This window comes from Trichechus manatus, unplaced genomic scaffold (assembly GCF_000243295.1).
Source record: "Trichechus manatus latirostris isolate Lorelei unplaced genomic scaffold, TriManLat1.0 scaffold00259, whole genome shotgun sequence".
In the NCBI taxonomy this organism is placed as follows: Eukaryota; Metazoa; Chordata; class Mammalia; order Sirenia; family Trichechidae; genus Trichechus; species Trichechus manatus.
The window spans coordinates 2,243,827-2,267,027 of NW_004444195.1; the positions used below are offsets into that span (position 1 = coordinate 2,243,827).

Consider the following 23,201-nt stretch of genomic DNA (forward strand, 5'->3'; position numbering starts at 1 on the left):
GACCCAGGAAGCCTCAAAAGAAGATGAAAAGAATACACAGAGTCACTGTATCAAAAAGAATTGGTCAATGTTCAACCATTTCTGGAGGTAGCATATGATTAAGATGCTATTGAAGGAAGAAGTCCAAACTGCACTGAAACATTGGCAAAAAACAAGGCTCCAGGAATTGATGGAATATCAATTGAGATGTTTCAAAAATGGAAGCGTTCACTTGTGTATGCCAAGAAATTTAGAAGACAGCTACCTGGCCAACCGACTGGAAGAATCCGTATTTGTGCCCATTCCAAAGAAAGGTGATTCAAGAGAATGCAGAAATTATCGAACAGTATCACTAATATTACACGCAAGTAAAATTTTGCTGAAGATAATTAAAAAATGGTTGCAGCTGTACGTTGACAGGGAACTGCCAGAAATTCAAGCCAGAGTCAGAAAAGGATGTGGAATGAGGGATTTCATTGCTGACATCAGATGGATCTTGGCTGGAAGCAGAGAATACCAGAAAGATGTTCACCTATGTTTTATTGACTGTGCAAAGACATTCAACTGTGTGGATCATAACAAAAATGGGTAACATTGTGAAGAATGGGAATTCCAGAACACTTAATAGTGCTTGTGTGGAACCTGTACATAGACCAAGAGGCAATCATTCAAACAGAAGAAAACGATACTGCATGATTTAAAATCAGGAAATGTGTGCATCAGGGTTGTATCCTTTCACTGTACTTATTCAATCTGTATACTGAACAAAGAACTCAAAAAGAAGAATGTAGCACCAGGGATGGAGAAAGACTCGTTAACAACCTGTAATACGCACATGGCACAGCCTTGCTTGTTGTAAGTGAAGAGGACTTGAAGCACTTACTGATGAAGATCAAAGCCCACAGCCTTCAGTATGGATTACATCTCAACATAAAGTAACAAAAATTCTCACAACTGGATTAATAAGCAACATCATGATAAACAAAGACAAGATTGAAGGTGTCAAGGATTTCCCTTTACTTGGACCCACAATCAACGCCCATGGAAGCAGCAGTCAGGAAATCAAACAACATATTGCATTGAGCAAATTGCTGCAAAAGACCTCTTTAAAGTGTTAAAAAGCAAAGATAAAACGTTGAGGACTAAGGCTGTGACTGAACTCAAGCCATGGTTTTTTCAATGGTTTCATATGCACACAAAAGCTGGCAATGAATAAGGAAGACAGAAGAAGAATTGATACCTTTGAATTATGGTGTTATCGAAGAATATTGAATATACCATGGCCTGCCGGAAGAACAAACAAATCTGTTTCGGAAGAAGTACAGCAGAATGTTCGTTAAAAGCGAGAATGGCGAGGCTTTGTCTCATGTACTGTGGACATGTTAGCAGGAGTGACCAGTCCCTGGAGAAGGACATCATGCTTGCTAAAGTAGAGGGTCAGAGAAAGAGAGGAAGACCCTCAGTGAGATAGACTGACACAGAAGCTGCAACAATGAGCTCAAACATAGCAGTGATTTTGAAGATGGCATAGGACTGGGTAGTGCTTCTTTCTGTTGTACGTAAGGGTTGCTATGAGTTGAGTTGGAACCAACTTGATGGCACTTAACAACAATAATGACAATTAAATGAGTACTATATATGAGTCATTGTGTAAGACTTGAAAAAAACAATGATAATAATACCAGAGAACATCCTTACTTTCAAGGAAATTACAATCCAGATCAGGAAATAAAGTGCAAACTTTAAAAGTTATAAAACAATGCAAGAGATAAATAATCGAATACAACAATACTGCAGTACCACAAGGCAGGAACTGATGATGAATGGACAAATGAATTGCTGAGATTGTAATTACAAGACACTTCAGAGAAAGAGGTAATCCCTGTGGGTTGAAGTGACCTGGGGATGCTTCACAGAGTAAGATGGATGTTTAGGATCTAGAGAGGAAGATAACAAGGGACAGCAGTTTCCTCACAAGATGGGTGACATGAGATGAAACTTTCAAGTGGCAAGGCATAGGAAGTGTTTCAAGAAGGGACAATAAATACAGCAGTTTGGCTTGAGCTAAAGATTTGGAAAAATTATTAGAAATAAACTGGTGAAAGATGATGGAGGGCTTTGAATGTCTTACTTAATGTGAACCAAATATGTCTTTGACATTACTATATTGGGCCTTCTGTCAAAATTTGTCAAATGTGATTGATTTTATGATATATAAAATGTACACATGCCACATGTACAAAGTGGGGATTCAAACCAAATACCCTTAGGATATGAATAAAAAAAGTGCCTCCGTCACTGGAATTCTTGGAATGGATGTGGCCAATGTTGAGGATGGAGAACTAGGTATCTAGTAAGATTTTAATGAAGTCTATCTTTTATCCTGTATGTAATGGCAAAACCGTTGGAAAATTTTAACCAAGTGGGTGATGATCAAGTTTTATGTTAGCAGCATCATTGTGGCAGCCTATAAGGATAAGTTAGAAAATGGCAGGCTTAGCAACAGCAAAATAAGGGACTAATGAAGTAGTCGATGGAAGAGATGGTAATGGCTTGATGTGAGATCATGACAAACTGAACCAGTTGCCTTCGAGTCGTTTCTAACTCATGGCAACCCTACAGGACAGAGTAGAACTGCCCCATAGGATTTCCAAGAAGTGGCTGGTGGATTTGAACTGTCGAACTTTTGGATAGCAGGCAAGCTCTTAACCACTGTGCCACCAGGGCTCTGAGATCATGACAGTAAGGATGGAAAGAAGAGAACGGAGTTGGAAAGAGATTCAGGACTTGGGATCAATAGGACTTGGTGATACCATGAATAGGTATGAGGTTGTGAGGTAGGAGGGCATTGGGAGATAGAGGAATTGTGGAAAAGGGGCTTCCTAGGATGGGTCCCAGAACTCTGGTTCCAGCTAATATCCTGTAATACAAGATACTGTTTTGTTGACTTTACTTTGGAAGTGTTATTTAAACTTGCATTTCATTGCTACTCCCTCTAATATTGCCCTATCCTATGGATAACTACAACTTTCTCTTTGAAGGCCTATCACCAGTCCCGTTTTCTGCTCTAGGCTACTTTACACACAACTGACAGGGTGGTTTTTCTCAAAAACAAACATGATTATGTCACTCTTCTCCTAAAATTTCTCAATTGGTACTGGATCGCTACTGACCAAAGTCCAAGCCACTTACCCTGGCATAAGGGCCTTTAAAAAACTCCCACAACTTTCCTTCCCAGCTTCTTCATGCTACATTTCACCAATCTATCCATCTTTTGCTCCAGTTCCACTTAAGGTCTCACTTCTCTTACGCATTATGATCTTATCTGCCTCAGAGTCTTTGCCCATGAAACTTCTCCCACAGCTCCCTTTCTAACTCCACACTTAGATCTAACATCATCTCTTTAGAAAAAGCCTTTAAATTTCCCAGGCAGAATTATGCACAACACTGTATTTATAACCAAAGCCCTTTGACTGTATTCCAACGGGTAGTCTGAGTCCCTGGGTGGTGCAAATAGTTAACACGCTTGACTGCTAACTGGAAGGTTGGCAGTTCAGTCCACCCAGAAGTGCCTCAAAAGAAAGACCTGGGGATCTACTTCTGAAAAATCAGCCATTGTCAACCCTATGGAACACGGTTCTCCTCTGACACACATAGGTCGCCATGAGTCAGAATCAATTCAACTGGAAATGGAAAAAGTGGTCTATTATAATTTTATGTATACTATAATAATGGTAATAATAACTAATACGTATTATTTCTTCCCTGCTAGTAACTTGGCCAAGCAGTTATATACATTAACTACTTACTGAAGAGGTGAGTGGTTGAAGAAACAGGCACAGAGAGGAAAATTCTTCCAAGTGGTAATCACTGGAGCAAAACTGCTGTTGAAAACCAAGTTTGTTGATTCCAATGGCAGAACTCCCAATCATTATACTCTACTGTCTCCTTTGTGACTGAGTTCCGTGGGGCTGGGAGCATAGCTTATTCAATTTTATAATCCTATCTCCTAGTGTGCATTCAGTAGTGTTTTGTTAAACTATTCAATGAGTAAATAAACACATGCTGGGGAAATTGATAAAGCAATTGAAGGTAGAGTCTTAAGAGCTAACAAAAAGTTTACCTATTTCCTTCCCAGTGAACAGTTATACTTAGCAGAAGCCTTTCATGACTTGAAAGAAATGACTAATGTGTGGGGATTTCATGCACTATGACAAGATCTGAGAGGAAGATGTTTGTGGCTGTCCAGGCCTTTCCCAACACCTTCATATCAGGAAAGGCTATTCATATTTATAAGCTAAACAAACAAACAATAAAATGACCCATAAGGAAATTTAAAAAAAAATTGTAGAAAGAATTATGCACAGAATTAAACAGGCATAGTGACAGGCCTTCTGTATTAACAAAAAACTGTTGGGATTATAATCTGAAAGTCAAACAATAAAGAATGGAGGTTGAAGGTTATGCAAATTCTAAGTGTATCATTCTTTGATTTGTGGAACTGCTTTTAAAATCAATAGCGACTCCTACAGAGCTGCATTTATGAGTGAAAGGCATCGGATTTTGCCAGAATTACTTGGAATACTAAACAAAGTTTTAAGCATGTTAACATTTATAGAGTGCTTGCCAAGTGCCAGGCATGTTTCAAGTGCTATATATATATATATATATAATTATATATACATATATATATATATACATATATATATATATATATATATAATGTCAGTTAATCCTCACCGCAATCCCATGGAGTATATCAACTGCTTTGCATATTTGGTAGATAAAAAATCAAACTTGCAACATAAAGTTAGAAACCAGATTTATCTATTCCAGACTGTTTTTGACAGTTTATCTTTATGACCTCATATATGTATTCCATATATATATTTCCTGAATTATCCAGACCTTGCCCACTTTATATCTGCTGCCATCCCTGACCACCCTTTCCTTCTATTTGTCACAGCTCCTTAGATCCTTTGGAGTTTCTTGAATTGACCCATCTGGTTAGAAGGAGACTAAAGCTGTCTTCTTTTGTGACTGAGTTTCTCAAGGGCTGAGAGGTATTTAATTTCTTCCCCTTGAAAAAAGCCACAATCAGATCGAAGTCTTAAAAAGAGTAATTTTCTAAGAAGCAACTAAACAAAACTGGCTGCATAAAACTTTGCATGGATTTAAATCCAAAAAAGAGCTGAGCTTAACAAAGACACCCAAGCCTCTGATCCAAGTAGGTGTGGATCTACATTGCTTCCAGGAATGGTAACAGACTGATTTCATGTCCAAATCTAATCTCTAGATTTCTCTCTAAGGGAGACCACTCTGGGCCAGCGCTTCTTGCTCTAGACTCTGTTTCTATCTCATTTCACCGTCATCTTACTGCTCTGTGGGTTTGTGCTGGTCTCCAGACCTCTCCGTGTGGAGGCACTTCCTTTTATTGTGTGAGTCAAGCATTTCTGCCCAGGGCTTAAGGAAGTTCTACACTGAGTTTACAATACTAATAATATCCATGATGAAACAAGAGGGTGTTGGTTTCGATTAATTTATTTTAGAAAGCTTTTTTAGTGGAGAATTCCAAATGCACATAAAAATGGACAAAATATACAATGAACCTACATGAACTCATCACCTGTAACTTTCTGCCATTCTTTCATCTAACCTTTGCTTTTTGTTGGAATATTTTAAAGCAAATTACAGATAATACATCGTTCCTCTTTTAAGTACTTCAGTATGTTTCTCTAGTAGATAAGAGCTTAAAAAAATAACCATAATACTATCGCTACACCCAAAAAAATGAGCACTTATTACTTAATATCATCTACTATATAGCCAAGGAGCCCTGGTGGTGCAGTGGTTAAATGCTCAGCTGCTAACCTAAAGGTTGGTGGTTCCAACCTATTAGAGGCTCTGCAGGAGAAAAGACCTGGAGATCTGCTGTCGTAGATTTACAGCTTAGGAAACCCTGTGGGGAAAGTTCTACCCTGTCCAGTAGGGTCACTTTGAGTTGGAATTGACTCGACAGTACACAACAATTATTTAGGACGTGTTCTACATTCACCCAAGTGACTCAATTTTTTCTTTTTATAGTTGATTTGTTCCAAAACAGAGTCCAAATAAAGTCCACAGATTGCATTTGGTTTGCATGTCCCTGCCACCTTTGTTGAATTCTCAGTGTAGAAGACATCATTTACAGACATAATCTCAACTGACCCTCATAGCACACTTCAGAGGTAGGAGTCAAAGTCTCTGTTTTACAAATTAAAGAGTTTATTAAGATAGTTTAGGTTGCTTGCCTCAGTTCACACAACTACATAGGGGCAGAGGCTATATTAGAACTCAGGCCTCAAGTCTTTCGTCTAAACTTATATGCTTTTCCATCTCCTTCTATTCCTTGAACAAGCTGGGTCCTTGCTTTATATCTACTGCTTTTACCACTTTTACCCCTTCTGAGGCTCTTTCAAAGAACTGGTGGGTTGTTGTGCTTTTTGTTGAAATTAGCTTTGGAACAGAGCGTCATAACCTTGTGAGGGAGTCCCTGGCTGGCGTGAACAGATGATGCATTTGACTGCTCACTGAAAGGTTGGAAGTTTGAGTCTACCCAGAGGCACCTTGAAAGAAAGGCCTGACAATCTACTTCCAGAAAATCAGCCTTTGCATACACTATGGAGCACAGTCCTACTCTAACACACACAGGGCCATGAGTCATGGAGGATTCTCTGTTCACCTGAAGTTTTTTGGCTTCTGAGTCAGAAGCAGACTTCCTCTGCCATCTAGGTTTTAAATGCTTACTTCTGAACAGCCCGATAAGTTCCTCTGTTCCATCTGTGTAATGACATCAGACCTTAGCTCATTTTCAGGGCAAAGGAGATGACTCCTACTATTTCTTTAGTAAGATGAAGACTTCAGCTTTCTCCAACTTAGGTTGAGTTCCATCAGCTCCCTTGTTTTTGTTGGTGATTTATCAGGTGACTTCAAAACGTTATCTCTATAGTTTTAAAAGATAAAAAATACTTTCCATACATTTTTACAATAAAAGACATAATTTCCAGTAAGTAAAAGGAGATCCATGGTTATACTCCTTTATCCCAAATTTTGGATTTGCAGCTGATTTTTTTTTTTAAATTTTAGAACAATACACATACCAGCTTTAAATAAAATGGATTCCCATGGTGAACTATTTATTCTTTTTTCAATCCTTTCTCTGATGCTTCTGAATAAACCTCAGGTTGGTGTTAGTATGGTTTTACATCTTCCTAATACTTGCTAAGCTCCCTTTTTAGCAAGCAGAGAGCAACTTCAGGCTCAGAGATTTTGACTGACAACAGAATTTAACAACATTGTTTTGTTTTAATTCTATTTAAGTTTTTGTTTGTGTTTATAAAGTTAAATTTTTCAACTTAAAACTGAAATATATATAATAGAAAAATATTAAATACACTCACTCCTCATTCATCGAATAACTCTTATCTGATACTTGCATTTACAACAATAGTAAAAAATCTACTATCTGACTATTTTGCATAATAAGCGCGTAAGTCTGGCAGTAATGAAGGCTGAGAGTAACATGGACTGTGATGGTTAAAGTTATGCGTCAGCTTGGCTGGGCTATGATTCTCAGTGGTTTAGCAGTTATGTAATGATGAATTCGGCAGTTACGTAATAATGTAATTTGGTAGTTATGTAATGATGCAATTTGGCAGTGATGTAATGATGTAGTCATCCTCCATTTTGTGATCTGCTGTGAGCAGCCAATCAGTGGAAAGAGAGTTTCATTGGAGGGTGTGGCTTGCATCCAATATAAATGGATATTCCAGCAAGGCTTACCTAGACTACCCTAATGTTCGCATAATGCCAATTTTTGCATAAGTACCTGATCTTTGGAACCTAACCATGTTGATAAGTGAAGAATCGGTATAATAAAAGCTAATATATTTTTAGCATTTAGTACATGCTATGCCCTGCTCAAAGCTACTACATGATATTACTCAATATCTCCTTTCAATGACACTATGAAGCAGATACTATTATTAATATCCTCCTTTTCTAAATGAAGAAACAGAGACATGGAAGGAATAGTTTGCTTAAGTCTACAAGGTTGATCAGTAGTATGATTTAGAATTGAGCTCTTTACCTCTTCTAATACTGCCTGTAAGTCCAGAGCAGTAAAGTTGATGTATCTAAATGGTACGCATGGTGGAGGAGGTACTGGAAAGGCTGGATAGAAAGTCTTGCATTACAACCTCCACTGTCCATGAAAGTTTTAACTTACAGTTTATAAATAAAGGATCTGGAGTCTTACAAATGTTAGTTTAAGTATTATATCATCACTAAGTGTGCATGTTTTTTGTGAAATTATTTTGCCTCTCTAAACCTCAGTTTTCTCATTTGTAAAATGGGCAAAATAACAGCTACCTCACAAGATTATAGATAATAAAATAATATACTTTACATTCTTAGCATATTTCTTGGCACATGGTAATTATTAAAACATAGAAACTAATATTATTATTTGATGACAATATTATTAATTGTTTAAGTTAGGGCTTTAGACGGTCTGGGTTTCAAGACTAGTTTTACGGCATACTAGGCATGTCACTTTAGAGAAGTTACATCTTTAAAAAACCAAAAAAGAACAAACCAGCTGCTGACAAATCAATTCTAACTCATGGCAACCCCATGTGTTTCAGAGTAAGACTGAGCTCCATGTGGTTTTCAATGTCTATGATCTTTCGGCAGTAGATTGGCAGGCCTTTCTTCCAAGGTACCTCTAAGTGAATTTGAACCGCCAACATTTCAGTTAGTAATTGAGCATGTAGCTGTTTGTGTCACCCAGGGACATGTTGTTAGGTGCCATCGAGTTGATTCTGACTCATAGCGACCCCATGTGACAGAGTTAACTGCCCCATAGTGTTTTCTTGGCTGCAATCTTTACAGAGTCACATCGCCAGGTCTTTCTCCCATGGAGCTATTGGTCGCGTTCGAGTTGCCAACCTTTTGGTTAGCAACCATTGAGACACCAGAGCTTCCTTATAGACATCTTTAAAAGGGGGTTGATAATACTTACTTTAAACCAGTGTTATGGGTTTGGAATGAAATTATATAATCACAAGTTTAGCAAAGCTCCCCACATGTGTAAGCCTCCACAGAATATTGATATAATCTCTTACTTGATTTATTGTAAAGTTGGACCCATAACTGTAGAGCAAAGTTTTTATATTAACATTAATCCTTTTATCAGATTTCTTCTTTGATCAATATCCTACCTAACGGGTTATAATATAAAACCACTCAGAATTCTATATGAGATATACATTATAAAGATTGTGAGTATTTAGTTACTCTTATGATACAACAGATGGACTCAAGTTAAACAAATAGCAACAATTGTTTACTTGAGGAGGCTTCTGTGCAAAATAAATATAGAGTAGAGTAAGAAGTGAAAAATGGTATTTATTTATGGTACCATAAATGCATCTGGTAAAATCCATGCTAAAGATACACAGAAAGATACTAATTATATATACTTCCTTGGTCAATTATTCTTCATATCACTCCCCCTTGTATGCCTTCTAATTACAGAATTACCTATTTACCAAAAAATCTGCAATAAGTATGTACGGTGAGTGGAGCATGGGGGTTAACTCTGTGTAGAGAGGTTGTTTCTACAAGATATTGTAATAATTACCTGTGAAAATTTCTTCATGCATAAGTGCCTTAGAGTAAATGAAAAAATAATTAATGGCAGTATGGCATTTTCTTTGTTAATTGTATTACAGTGGTGTTTGGCTATAATATTATATGTTAGATAATAATGTTAGATAGTGCTTCAAGTGCCAGAAAGTCTTTAGCATGTTACTTTATACCCTAAGAACATCTAGGCAGTAGAAATTAAAGAGGACAAACTCTTATCACTCTTTTCACATTTGCCAAATAATAACAATATAGTTGTGGATGCCCTTGAGATTATTAACCACCCAAGGTACAATTTAAAATTGGATATTTTTCTAGGATTCAAAGATATTATTTTATTTCATTGTTTCCAACTGCTGTTTTTGTATGCCATCAAGTCGATTTTCCACCCAAGGAGCGACTGGATGGGTTTGAACCACCGAACTTTTGATTAGTAGCAGAGCATTTCACCTTTGTACTACCAGGGCTCCTTAAGTTTTCAATTGTTGTGTGCTCTCCAGTGGATTCTGACTCATAGTAACCTTACAGAACAGAGTAGAACTGACCCATAGGATTTCTTAGACTGTATTCTTTATGGTGGATCCCTGGTGGCACAGTGGTTAAGAGCTCAGCTGCTAACCAAAAGGTTTGAATCCATCAGTCTGCTCCTTGGATACCCAATGGGGAAGCTCTGCTCTGTCCTATAAGGTCACTATAAGTCCAAATCGACTCATGGTGGTTTATTCTTTATGGTAAGGAGCCCTGACGGTACAGAGGTTAAGGGTGGCTGCTAAATGGAAGGCAGTGCTTCCAACTCACCAGCTGCCCCAAGGTAGAAACTTCCATAAAGATTACAGCTTTGAAAACCCTATGAATCTGAATTGACCCCATGGCACTGGGTAGTGTTTACAGGAGCAGATCACCAGGTCTTTTCTCCCACAGAGCCACTGGTGGGTTCCCATTGCCTACCTTTCAGTTAGCAGCCTAGAGCTTAACCATTGTGCCATCAGGGCTCCTTACGTTTCTAACTAGTACTTTAAAATATGTGTGAAATAGTGGGAAGGACTTATCATTTTTCTGACTTTCCCAACTTTCCTATTAGGTTTTATGCATTATTGTGGTGGGACTTGGAGGAATTACACGCCATCATCTTTGCAGTCCTTCTGAATTTGACCCATGTTCATTCTTTTAGTCTGGGATGTCGTCAAAAGATCTGCCCTAAGTCAACCACAATGGAAGTTGTTTCTACTGTATTATTTTTCACTCTTATTTTCACACAAGTTTCTACAGTGAGCTTAGCTTTGTTAACTCCGGCACCATCCTAAACTCCCTGAGAATACATCATAATGAGGGTGAGTCTTGACCCAGTTTGAAACACTGAGATTCTCTTCAGGCCAAAGCACTGTCAGAGACTAGACGGCAGCGTATGAACCTAAGTCTGATGTGACAGCATAAGGAAGAGTGCTGCCTCCAGTGCCATCATGTCATGGTGACACTTGGAACATGCCTTGCTATAGATAAGGCTGTACTTACAGGATTACCTTTAGTTATAGATGGTTCTTAGGACACTCATCTATGTATTAGAATATGACAGTTGTCAAAAGCCTATCTGCATGAAAAATGAGACTTCAGTTCTATAAAAAATCAATGTGTGTGATAAAAGCGATGAAGTGATTTTCTTGAGCACCTACTATGTGCAAGCACTGAATTATTTTGTTTTATTTCATTTAAAATGCTTTACACATTTTGTTTTATTTAAAGTTCACTAAAAACCTAGGAAGTAGATAATACAATAATAGTCATTTTACAGTTCAAGAAACTAAAGCATGAATTGATTCAAGATTCAGCAATTAACAGAGTGGGGTTTAAACTTAGGCAGTCTTACCTCAAAAAGCTCACTTGCTCAAGCAGCGTGGTAGGGAAAGTATCAGATTTATAGGTAATCACACCTGGGTTCAAACCCTGATATCTCACTTAAACACTCTATAGTCTCAGCCAGGAGAGCTGAGTGCCTTGAGCCTTGATATTCTTGTTACCAGGTGGAAACCCGAGGTTATTACTCAGCGTGACTTGTATTGGCCAATAAACAAGAGATGGAGGTAGGAGAACAAGAAAGGCACCTTTATCTCATTGTACAAGGAAAGGGAGTCGGTCGGTGCTTACTGCTGCCAAGACTGCTCACCAAGGGAGGGCAGGCAGGTTACTTTTAAAGTGGTTTACAGGGAGAGAGTTCATACAAGTTATGTCAGCAACATTCTTAATCATACTATGCAGGCGCAATGGGGTTTACATTTAACCTCCAAGCAAAAGCAGGATTCACTTGCAAAGCTGAGTGCGGGGGAGCGCAGGAAAGGAAATGATTTTGCAGTACAACACTGTAGGGGAGGAAGCCAGGTAAAGAATACAGCACTGTGAGAGTTCTGTCTCATTCTCATACATTATGGGGAAAAAAGTAAGAGCTGCTCCATCTTTCTCACGGTGCTTTTGTGAAAGTCACATGAGATAACTAAGAAGAAAGTAATTTGTAAGAAACTCTGAATAAGCTCAATTTTGACACTTTCAGGCTGTTAAAAATAATCAAAATTTGACCATAAGGTTTGCTCTGAGCAATTACTCTATATGAGTATACCTGTTGCCATGGAGTTGATTCCGACTCATAGTAACCCTATAGGACCTATAGCAGGGTTTCCAAGGCACAGCTGGTGGATTCAAACTGCTAACCTTTTGGCTAGCAGCCAAGCTCTTAACTACTGTGCCACTAGGGCCATTCGGATTCCAGAAAAAGCAAAGATTGTAGAAGCTAGGTACAATGGGGTTTATAAAGAGAAGAGGAGGGAAAAATTAGAAGATCAACCGTTGGCTAATCTTAACACGATTGACTGAGCCCTGCCCTTCCCTTTTTACTGAGATCAAGGAGTATCAGTTCACAAGATAGTCTCTGCCCCTCCACCCAGCAGTATGTTTTCAAATTCAAATTTAGTAAGCTTGGCTTCAAACAGGAAAGGATTTACCACTTCTGCTGAGAGAATAGCAGCTGAAGGAGCGATTTTGGTCAGGGATTTCTTTAAAGTGAGTATTTGGTTTTGTGGGTAAGAAAACCTCAAAATCAAAGCAAGATATCACCTATCAATTTCCCTCTTTGACAAGACATAACTGGTAAATGACTCAGAGGTTCTACCAGCCCAGGAAGTTATTTTCATGGAAACTGAGGTGCTTCCTGGGATAAGAAATTAACCTGTGTCCACTGCTAGACCTCAAACATAACTTGTCTATGCAATACGACTTAAAAGAATTCTATTTGCAAAGGGATCAGGGTGCTTGGGTGGGTTTTCCTAACATTTTTTTTTTAATTAAAAATATATAAATATGTATTTCTATATGTACATTATATGTAAATTATAACATATATGTTTAAAGCTGTAGTCGTTAGAGGCCAGCAAGTATACAGTGTAGACCACCGTAGCTATTAATGAAATCTGTCTCCTAGTTCAGCCCCTTGGATGAGCAGCTATGTCCTAAGGGAAAAGGATTTAATTAAAAACTGAAAGACCTATTTCACTGGGTTTTGTGACACTTCAGGGCACAGTCAATACTACTCTAATGTTATGTAACATGGTGGCTGGGCCCTTCCTTCATTCTATCACATTTTACCTCAAAGCTCACATGCCAGGGGGCTTAGGGTGGCCACCAATGGAGAATTTCTTTTCTTGGAAGGGAGGTAGAAAAGAGAGTAGCTCAGATGGAGTAGGTTAGAGCGGTATCGCCTCTCGCAGAATCCAGTAGCTTGGTGGGGGAGCAGCAGCAGAACAAACCTGTGGCACCATTGATGTTGAACAAGGGTGCCTATATGGTGACTCGGGAGCAAAAGTGACCTCTAGGTAGAAACCATCATGGTGTGCTACATGGTAGTAGCCACAGAGAAGGTAACTGTTGTCCCACAGAAGGAGTGTGGAGAGCTGCATTGCTCAGTCAGTCATTGTGGGGAAGCAGTAAAACCTGGTGGAACAGTGTGGGTACTAAGAAAGTAAGACTCATAGAGTCCACCAGAAATACTTGGAGAGGACTTTGCCAGAAGCTGGAGTTTCTGCATGAGGAGGTGAAGACCAGAGCTAGGTCATCTGTGTGACACCTGTGAGGTAATTTATGAGTTAGAATTTATTATTATCACTGTATCCCTATAGTATTAGGCATGCAATCAGAATCACACCTTTTGTCCCAACATAATAATGGAAACTGTTATCATTTTGGGATATATATATATGTATATTTTATTCTTTCATGCATTCATTGGGATACAATTTGTAGGAGTGTAAGTTGATAATTCAAGTAGATCCTACTTGATAGTGTTTCTCAAAGTGTGCTGTCCACACCTCGGCATCAAAATCACCAGGTTTGCTTGTTGCAAAAGTAGCCTTATCTGAGACCAACTGAATCAAAATATCTGATAGGTGAGCTTACTAGTGAGCTTACTTTTTTGTTTTTTTCCCTCAAAATTGATTCACAGAAACATTAAGATTTGAGAACTATTGCTTTATTTTCTCGATAAATATAAGGTAAAACCACTTGCTGAGAGAGGGGTGACCAGACATGAGGTAGAGGTCTTGCACAGAGTACTAATGATGTGAAATATCTTCCATAGGGAATGATGGAAGACGTCCTCAGGGATACATAAAAGCATTGCTGAGCAGCACTGGTGGCCTAGTTGAAACTGCAGATCTTCAATTTGCGGTGGTAACAATCCTTGGGATTGTCTCTGGAAGGCCCCCATGAAGTTGTTGTTGTTGTGTGCTCTTGAGTTGATTTTGACACATAGCGACTCTATAGGACAGAGTAGAGCTACTCCATAGGGTTTCCTAGGCTGTAATCTTTACAAGAGCAAATCACCAGGTCTTTTCTCCCACGGAAGCTCTGGGTGGGTTCAAACCACCGACCTTCTGGTTAGCAGCCAAGCACTTAACCATCATTCCACTAGGGTGCCTTTTTCCCCATGAATATCAAGTTTTTATTGAGTGTATGATGTAGGTACTATGTGGTAAATATAAGTACTGACATAAAAAAGCTGAAAGCCTAATTGAGGAAGAAAAATGGGCATATGTGAATGACATTAATAATAGTACAAGACAATATTAAGAGATGCGTTGTATAATAGTGCCTAAATTCTCCAAAAAAAAAAAAAAAGGACATGGATAGTTGATAAAAGAGATGGAATTTGACCTGTGCTTGTAAATATGGTAAGATTAGAAGGTGGAAATTATTCAAATCAAAAGATATCTTCAGATAAATTAGATGCTTTTTACTAAAGGCAGTCCCCAGATTAAGAACGAGTTCTGTTCTTAACTCTGTCGTTAAGTCGAATTTGCACGTAAGTTAAAACAGTTTGGTACAGCTCATATCTAACATCAGTTAGTCAAATGTTTGTCTTAGTATATAGTACATAGTGTATATCATGGATTGAATTGTGTCCGTCAAAAATATATGTCAACTTGGCTAGGTCATGATTCCCAGTATTGTGTGATTGTTCACCATTTTGTCATCTGGTGTGATTTTCCTATATGTTGTAAATCCTACCTCTATGATGTTAATGAGGCAGGACTCAAACTACAAGATTAGATTGCGTCTTAAGTCAATTTCTTTTGAGATATAAAAGAGACAAATGAGCAGAGAGACAGGGGACCTCATACCACCAAGAAACAAGAGCCAGGAGAATACTACGTCCTTTGGACCCAGGGTCCCTGTGCTGAGAAGCTCCTCAGCCAGGGAAGATTGATGACAAGGACCTTCCCCAGAGCAGACAGAGAGAGAAAGCTTCCCCTAGAGCTGGCATCCTGAATTTGGACCTCTAGCCTCCTAAACTGTGAGAGAATAAATTTCTCTTTGTTAAAGCCATCCACTTGTGATATTTCTGTTACAGCAGCAGTAGATTACTAAGTACTTTTCTATGCATAAAAAACATTAAAGAACTCTTCCAGATACACTAAAACATCTTTACCATAATAGTACAGTGATAATAATAATGTTTTGATGCATGTCACAAAGTAGTGCCCGTTTGTTATTACGAACCGTTGTATGTACCTCGAATTTTTAATATAATAGGCTTTACAGGGTTGGTTCATAACTACAGGTTGTACGTAAGTCAGATGTTCATAACCCGGGGACTCCCTGTACTTCTAAGTTTACAATACCATGTTAAGCATTCTCTTAGTTTTCTAATGCTGCTATAACAGAAATACCACAAGTGAGTGGCTTTAAGGAAGAGAAATTTATTTTCTCACAGTTTGGGAGGCTAGAAGTCTGAATTCAAGGTGTGACTGTATGGGGGAGGTCCTTCTTCGTCTATTTTAGTTCCTGGGCTTGTAGATTCATCTGCTTCCATTGTCTGTGTCTATCCTCCCCCATGTCTGTGACTAATCTGCTCCTTTTGTAGCACTGTGTCTAATCCGCTCTTTCGTAACTCAGAAGTGATTAAGTTTAGAATACACCCTACACTGATATGACCTCACTAACATAACACAAGAAAAACCATATTTCTATACAGGATTACATCCATAGGTACAGGGGTTAGAATTCCAACAAGCATTACCTGAGAATAAGATAACTTCTCGGCCCTCAAAGAGATTACAGGTTAACAAGTAGAGCCTAGACTGATCATGGCTGGTTTTTACAGTGGCGAAAAGACCCACTGAGAAGAAGCTCTTGGGGAACCACGGGGAATAATGTTGGGTAATATAACAAATGTGCCCAAGTTCAGTTTGTTGGATTTGCACACAAAAGATCACGTTGTCACAAGTATGCGCTCAAGTGAAAAATGACTTACTTAGCTTTAAGAATTCAAGAACAGGGCTGTATTTAGGCAGAATGTCAAGAATAATCAGTAATTGTAGGAGCCTTAATAACAGTGGCCTGTGAAACTCAAAACACGCATACTCCTTTCAAGTGTAAGTGACTGCCACTACTTATAATTTTTTAACCACTTCCAAATAGATGAGGTCTGGGTTGTGTTCAGCAGTATAAATAAGACATGCCTGACACATCTGAATTATTTATATATTTATATGGCTACCCTTGGGAGATTTATAATGATATCTACCACATCAGCCCCTACTAAACCTATATAAGGAGTCCTGGTGTCACAGTAGTTAAGCGCTCCACTGCTAACTGAAAGGTTGGCGGTTCAAGTCCACCAGCGCCTCTGCAGAACAAAAGACTTGGAGATCTGGTCTCATAAAGATTACAGCTTAAGAAACCCTATGGTGCAGTTCTACTCTGTCATATAGGGTCTTTATAGAATCCACTCAACGGCACACAGCAACAACACACCCATATACAAGGTAGATGTGTGTCAGGGAAACAGTTTACAGAGAATTTGAGAGCCTGATTTAGATTTGCCCAAGAATCTTTCTGAGCAGGGACATGTTGAAGGTGGCATTTTAAAAAATTGTATTTAGCAAATTAAAATACAGAATATTAACATAAAAACAGGTTACCTGAGACGAGTAATGAACCCACCTTTAGCAAATAGTAGAGTCTGAGAAGATGTAACAGAAAGGCACCTTTTGAACAGAAGAAAAGAGAAAAGTAGGGAAAAATGAGAGCTGGTCTTGCTAAGGAAGGCATCTAGGGAGAACTGCGGGAGGGGAGACTGCATAAGGACTAATAGAGGCTCTTCTGTTTGGTTTAGGGTTGACCTTGAGCACCAGAGAAATTCAAAAGGTAGTGTGCAAGGCAAAAATAATGCACTGACAATATGAACACTGGAAATTTCCAAGGAAGAGGCCACATAATAGACCAACACAGTGCCGGGAAGTCCACAGAGCCAGAGGTCTTCTCTGCTGCTCCATTTACTTCTTCTGTGGTTGTGTGCCAGATAAAATTCTTGGCTGGAATTTTCATATGTGTGAAAAAAATACATATACTTAAACATTAGGATCTCACTCAGCACATCAAAATTCTATGGGAAACCTGTGAAAAGAGAGTGATTAAAAGGGAAAACTATTTACGTAAAGACGAGAAAACCCATGATGTGTGCCTCTTGTTCCAGACAAAATCTAGGCCATATGCTCCTTGAGGGGAACGATAGGCAGAATCTGCTGCACTCTTTAAAATGGTGTCTTTCTCGTTTTTTTTTTTTTTTTTTTGAGGCTTCCAAGCACATGGCTGATGTCTCAAAAATTCTATGCACTTATTTTGCAGTGCTACAGTACAATATACTTGAACTTGTATTTCTTAATCCACTCCCATGCAGTAAGTTTTATAAACCTCCATGTTTATGTAATATCTGTGGCAAGAATACCTGCAAAATATGATATTCAGATTCAACTAACTTGTATGGAGTGTTTAGTATGGCCCAGATAACATGCTATGCATTGACATACAGGGCTTTCCATCATCCTTTCATCATCGCTATGAAGCAGCCTTAAAAAAAAAAAATCCTTCTTATTTTTAGATAATTATAGATTCACAGGAAGTTGTAAATATAGTACAGAAAGATCTTGTGTACACCTCACTTCATTTTCATCAATGGTTTCATCTTGTGCAAATATAGTACAATATCAAAACCAGGGAATTGACATTGGTAGAAAGTATTTGTATAATTCTAAGCCATTTTATCACATGCATCACATGTAACCACCATTCTAATCGACATACAGAGCCATTCTATAACCCCAAAGATATCCCTCGTGATATCCCTTTATAGTAACTCCTTCCCATCCCCCAACCCCTACCGTGCATTGTTAACATTTGGAAACCACTAATCTGTTCTCCATCTTTATAATTTTGTTGTTTCAAGAACGTTATACAAATAAAATCATACAGTATGTGATCTTTTGATATTTTATTTTTCACCCAGCATAATGCCTTGAGGCCCATCCAAGTTGGTATATGTATCAATGGTTCATTCTTTATATTGCTGAGTAGTATTCCATTGTATAGATGTACCATAGTTATGTTTCCACCACTGCATGTTAATTGACAGGAAACAGTTCTTCAGATAGCGTAGAGAAGTAATAATTATATATGTGATTGCTTCTTGATGAAATACAGGCTTTAAAGTAATATCTGCTCAATGTCTTGGTTCTTTTTACCCTCATATATGCATGTTCCCTTACTCATTCATCCACAAAAACTACTGTTTTACCAATTGTGTGCCAGTTACTGTGCTGAGTGATGGGGCAAAGTGCCTGCCACCCACAAGGTCTTTTACAAAATGCCATATCTTTTGCTTACAGGTAGCTTGCTGGATATTAGTTGATTTTAACGATTTTAAATTTTAGTTGGAAAATGTTCTGAGTTAATGTGAATGCTATGACTGTTATATTAATATTTTAATGTGTATTCTTAAATTTATATATATTAAAAGATTTGGGTTAATATCCTTTGCCTTATCTTAAGAAAGCAATTGTTGAGTATGCATGCCAAATACAGACTCTAATTTTGCAAGCTATGCAATTCTGTACTTTTTCCAAATTGAGATTAGGTTCAGATGGATTTTTATTTGTAACTTGTTTACAAATTAATGATTTCCTCAGCTTATTCTGTGCTCTTTTTCCCCAATAGCATGAAAAATTAATCAACCGTCCACAGAGTACCAGAAGAATTTCTACAGATCCTCTAGGTAAGAAATATTTGCTCTGTCCTCATTACATTTGTATTTTTTCTCCCTTATATTTTATATATGTATTAGTGAATCCTTATAGAAAATACGACTTCATAATATTTGTCAGCCTAATAAATGAATTGTTCTTGAGGAAGTCACACACATATAAAACAAAATAACTTTCTTGAATGTGGATCTAATTAAAGTTGTGGTAACATCTATAAGAAATATTAACGTTACTAAGTGTTATTTTACTTGCATAACTAGTAATTGCTTAATTTGGTAAACCAACAACCACAATTTGTTCTGGAATGTTGTTATGTTTTAAATCTTATAGTGTGGTCACTTCAAACTTGCATTTGAGATCAATAGATTTTAAATAAAGATATGCTGGTATAAAACAAAAAAAGGAAATGTTTAATATTTGGTCATGGTTATGCATAATTCAATTACATAACAGTGATGTGGATTTCATGGATAGAATTTGACCTTTATTCTATTTTACCCTTTGAAACCATTCATTTTGATGTGTGTGTGTGTGTGTGTGTGTGCATATACATACATATGTATATATATATACCACATTAGTAACTATTAGCATCAAGTATTATACTAATTAGTCCTCCAAAGAGATCAGTGAAGTGTGTTTTTTATTCCTTCTTTGATTAATCTGTCAGGCCCACCACCGATGGTAGAGAATTTCAATCAAGCGTTTCCTTTGTGGATTTGCACACAAAATGTGTAGATTTTACTGAACTACGTTGGAAGTGAGTAGGATGAGAATAAAGTCTAGTATTATGTACCTTTTCAGGATCAATACAACTGTTTATGAAGACAGAGCTGGTGACATTAGCCAAAAACAAACAAAACCAAGAGCAATAAATAAAATGTTGAATGATGGCTGTTAACTTTTGAAGAATTTTATGTTCAAATTAAAACACAATTACTACCTTTGTAAACAACCACTATATAGTGTATAATGATCCTTCCCATGTGTACTAGGAGTTCTAGGTGGTTACTGTGCCTTGTATCTGGAGGACCCAGAAACACAGGTTGGGAGATATTTGTCCACATGGGAATCTTCCCTCATGACAAATACCATCAGTGCTGCTGTAGAAAGGATGATGATAGATGAGATTAGACATTTTGAAAAGGATAAAACTATGAAAAGATTTAAATGCCAAGTAAAGAAGTTTAGACAATAGGGGGATCTTAAGAGAGACTTATTAATAGGGAGCAACAAGATAAGGCTTTCAAAAGTTCTATCAGTTGTTCGGAGGATAAAGTGAAGCAAACAGCAGGAATACTAATAAGAACTTTTGCTCCTACAAGACTTCAGAAAAGAGGTAGTTAAGATATGATTAAGATTGAGTCAGTAAGGTGGGACAGTAGGGGAAATGTCTGAGAGATGTTTAGAGTTAGGACCAAAAGGACTTTGGTGTGGGGGATAAGAAAAGAAATAGGCCTAGAGGAATCTTGAATAATATTACATGTTCTAGTTTACTCAGCTGAGTGGTCACATTTACTCAGAAAATGAATAGGGTTAAGGATCAGGTAGAAGAAAAGAAAGGCCAGAGTTGACGACTTGGATTTCAGAAATATGCAGTTTTAATTGGCTGTGCTATACACTGGTAAAAATGATTAGCAGTTGAATATTGCAAATTTCTCAGGATTTAGGAAGCAAAGCCAAAGATGAATGTACAGTAGATCTGGAAATATTTCACAGAGAAGAGATATGAAGGTGGTAGCAGTTAATGAATGGGTTGAAGAAGCCTCAGAGCAAGCACATAATTCAGAGGTGTCAGGAGAAAGAAAGCCAGTGAAAGCAAAAGAGGATTGTGACAAGAGAGGGAAGAAGAGAACCAGGTGAGGCAGAGTCCTGGAACCCAAGGAAAGGAGGAAAGTGCTTTGTGGAGCTCAGAGAAGAAGAAGACCGAGCCACAGTTGCTGTAAGTAGTAATTAGGAAGAACCTAAGAGTATTTGCAAGGCTGCAGTAGAGTTTTAGGACATAGTACAGAACCCCCAAAGCAAGGTTTAATTAAGAAGTGAGTTGATGGTGAGGCACTTGCAGCTTCGAGTTTACATTAGACTTTAAAAGGCTTCATGGTGAAGGGAAGGTGAGAGGGCAGTAACTTGAAAGAGTAGCAGAAGCAAGGAAAGGAGGGAACTAACAGGGTTTGTAAGAAATATACAAGGGACCTGTGGTGAGGAGGAGATTAAGAAACAGTTGTGAAGGCAACGTACTTGACGAAAAACTCTGCAAGAGGGTATGGAGGAGATGGGTTCCAACAAACATGGAGGAGTGAGATTTTGTAAGAAAGTGATTTTGAAATAGAAAGGAGGTTATGAGAACAGAGGCCGAATTGTTCTGGGTAGGAGGAACAGACGTCGGCTGAGTGAAACAGTCTGAGAATGAAATTGCAGCTTAGGGATGGTGGGAAAGTTTAGGGTCATTGCTTTGGAAAATTTTAAATACAGTTCAGGAAAAAATTTGTAGGCTTTTAAGGGCTTAAATGACGTAAACTTGCATAGTGTTTGTTGATCATATTCAGCATAGTTTCATAAGGCTGATCAGACCAGAAATTGAATGCTCTGTGAGCAAATCAGGATTGGGAATCGACAAATTGAGAACAATGAAAGATGAAAAAGACAATATAGTTTAAGGTGGAAGCAAGATGATCGTTGACGATACTGATCATTAGGGATAGTATGAGCACAGAGGTACAAAATATGAGATCTATTAGAGGTGATTGAATGACTGTGGTTGTGTGTTGTGGAGTTGATTCTGACTCATAATGATCCTACACGGTGGAGTAGAACTGCCCCATAGGTTTTCCCAGGCTATAATCTTTACAGGAGCAGATTGCCAGGGCTTTTCTCCTGTGGAGTGGCTGGTGGGTCCAAACTGCTGAACTTTCAGTTAGCAGCTGAGAGCTGAACCTTGGCACCACCAGGGCTCCTTGATTGAGTGACTAGGGAACATCAGAAGAATAGCTATATTAGTGATGGGGGCAAATAGTGTATTAAGCAGGAGTAAAGGAACAGAAGCAGAAAAGATTAGGTGGTTGTAGTCAGCAGTAAATTGTGAGAAGCGGAGGCCATGGAAGCAGAATAATTTTGCTTGATGAAACATGAAGATTGGTCATGAAAGTCAGTTTCTAATATGGAGCCTTGGAACTGACAAGACTAAGGAACTATGTGGTCAGGAGTGTGAATGATTATCAACAAGCATGCTGAAGAATCTACCTGCTGATGGCAGGAGATAGATTATGTAAATGGGAGGAAGAAGGCCTTACGCATATAGTATGGACTGCAGAATGACTGTATCACATGGAGGTAGCAGAACGTTGGTTTGAAAGTGACAATGGAGGGAAAGGATGTGTTGACCCCTTTCCTAAGTGAGTAGACTTAGGAAAGGGGCCATTGGCCTCACAGTATAAAACTAGATTCCAGTTTTTGTAAGGAGGTGAGTAGTTGAGTAAATGGTGGTGACTATAGATTCCTGTGCTCACACTAGATCATCGCACCTGGCACAGGGGTGAGGAAGATAGTGGGAGAAAGTAGCTGTGATATGGGATCCCATGAGGTCTATGGAAAAAGAGAGAGAGTAGGATAGTGGGAAAAAATAGCTGTGATGTGGGATCCCATGAAGTCAATGGGAGGAGAGAGAGTAGGGCACAGGCGTATTACTGAGAGTGATGTATCTGAATTACACAGCAAAAGCGATAACAACCATACCTACAACAGGAAGAAGGCATCATAGATTTAAGGAGGCAGGAGGCACAGGAGATATTTGTGGGTCTAAGTGGTCAAAGAAGACCCTTGACGAGACGGATTGACACGGAGGTTGCAACAATGGGCTTGGACATAGCAATGATTGTGAAGATGGTGCAGGACCAGGCAGCATTTTGTTCTGTTGTACATAGGGTTCCTATGAGTTGGAAAGGACTCAATGGCATC

The 23,201-nt window shown here is 38.3% G+C and overlaps 1 protein-coding gene across 1 annotated transcript in view; it reads left to right on the forward strand.

The window, feature by feature from the left end:
* DTHD1 (death domain containing 1) overlaps window positions 1-23,201 on the forward strand; it is an 81,485-nt gene that overhangs the window by 57,372 nt on the left and 912 nt on the right. Inside the window, exon 7 of the mRNA XM_004389790.1 lies at window positions 19,201-19,258. Coding sequence (XP_004389847.1) covers window positions 19,201-19,258 — 58 coding nt within the window. The remainder of the gene's footprint in view (window positions 1-19,200; window positions 19,259-23,201) is intronic.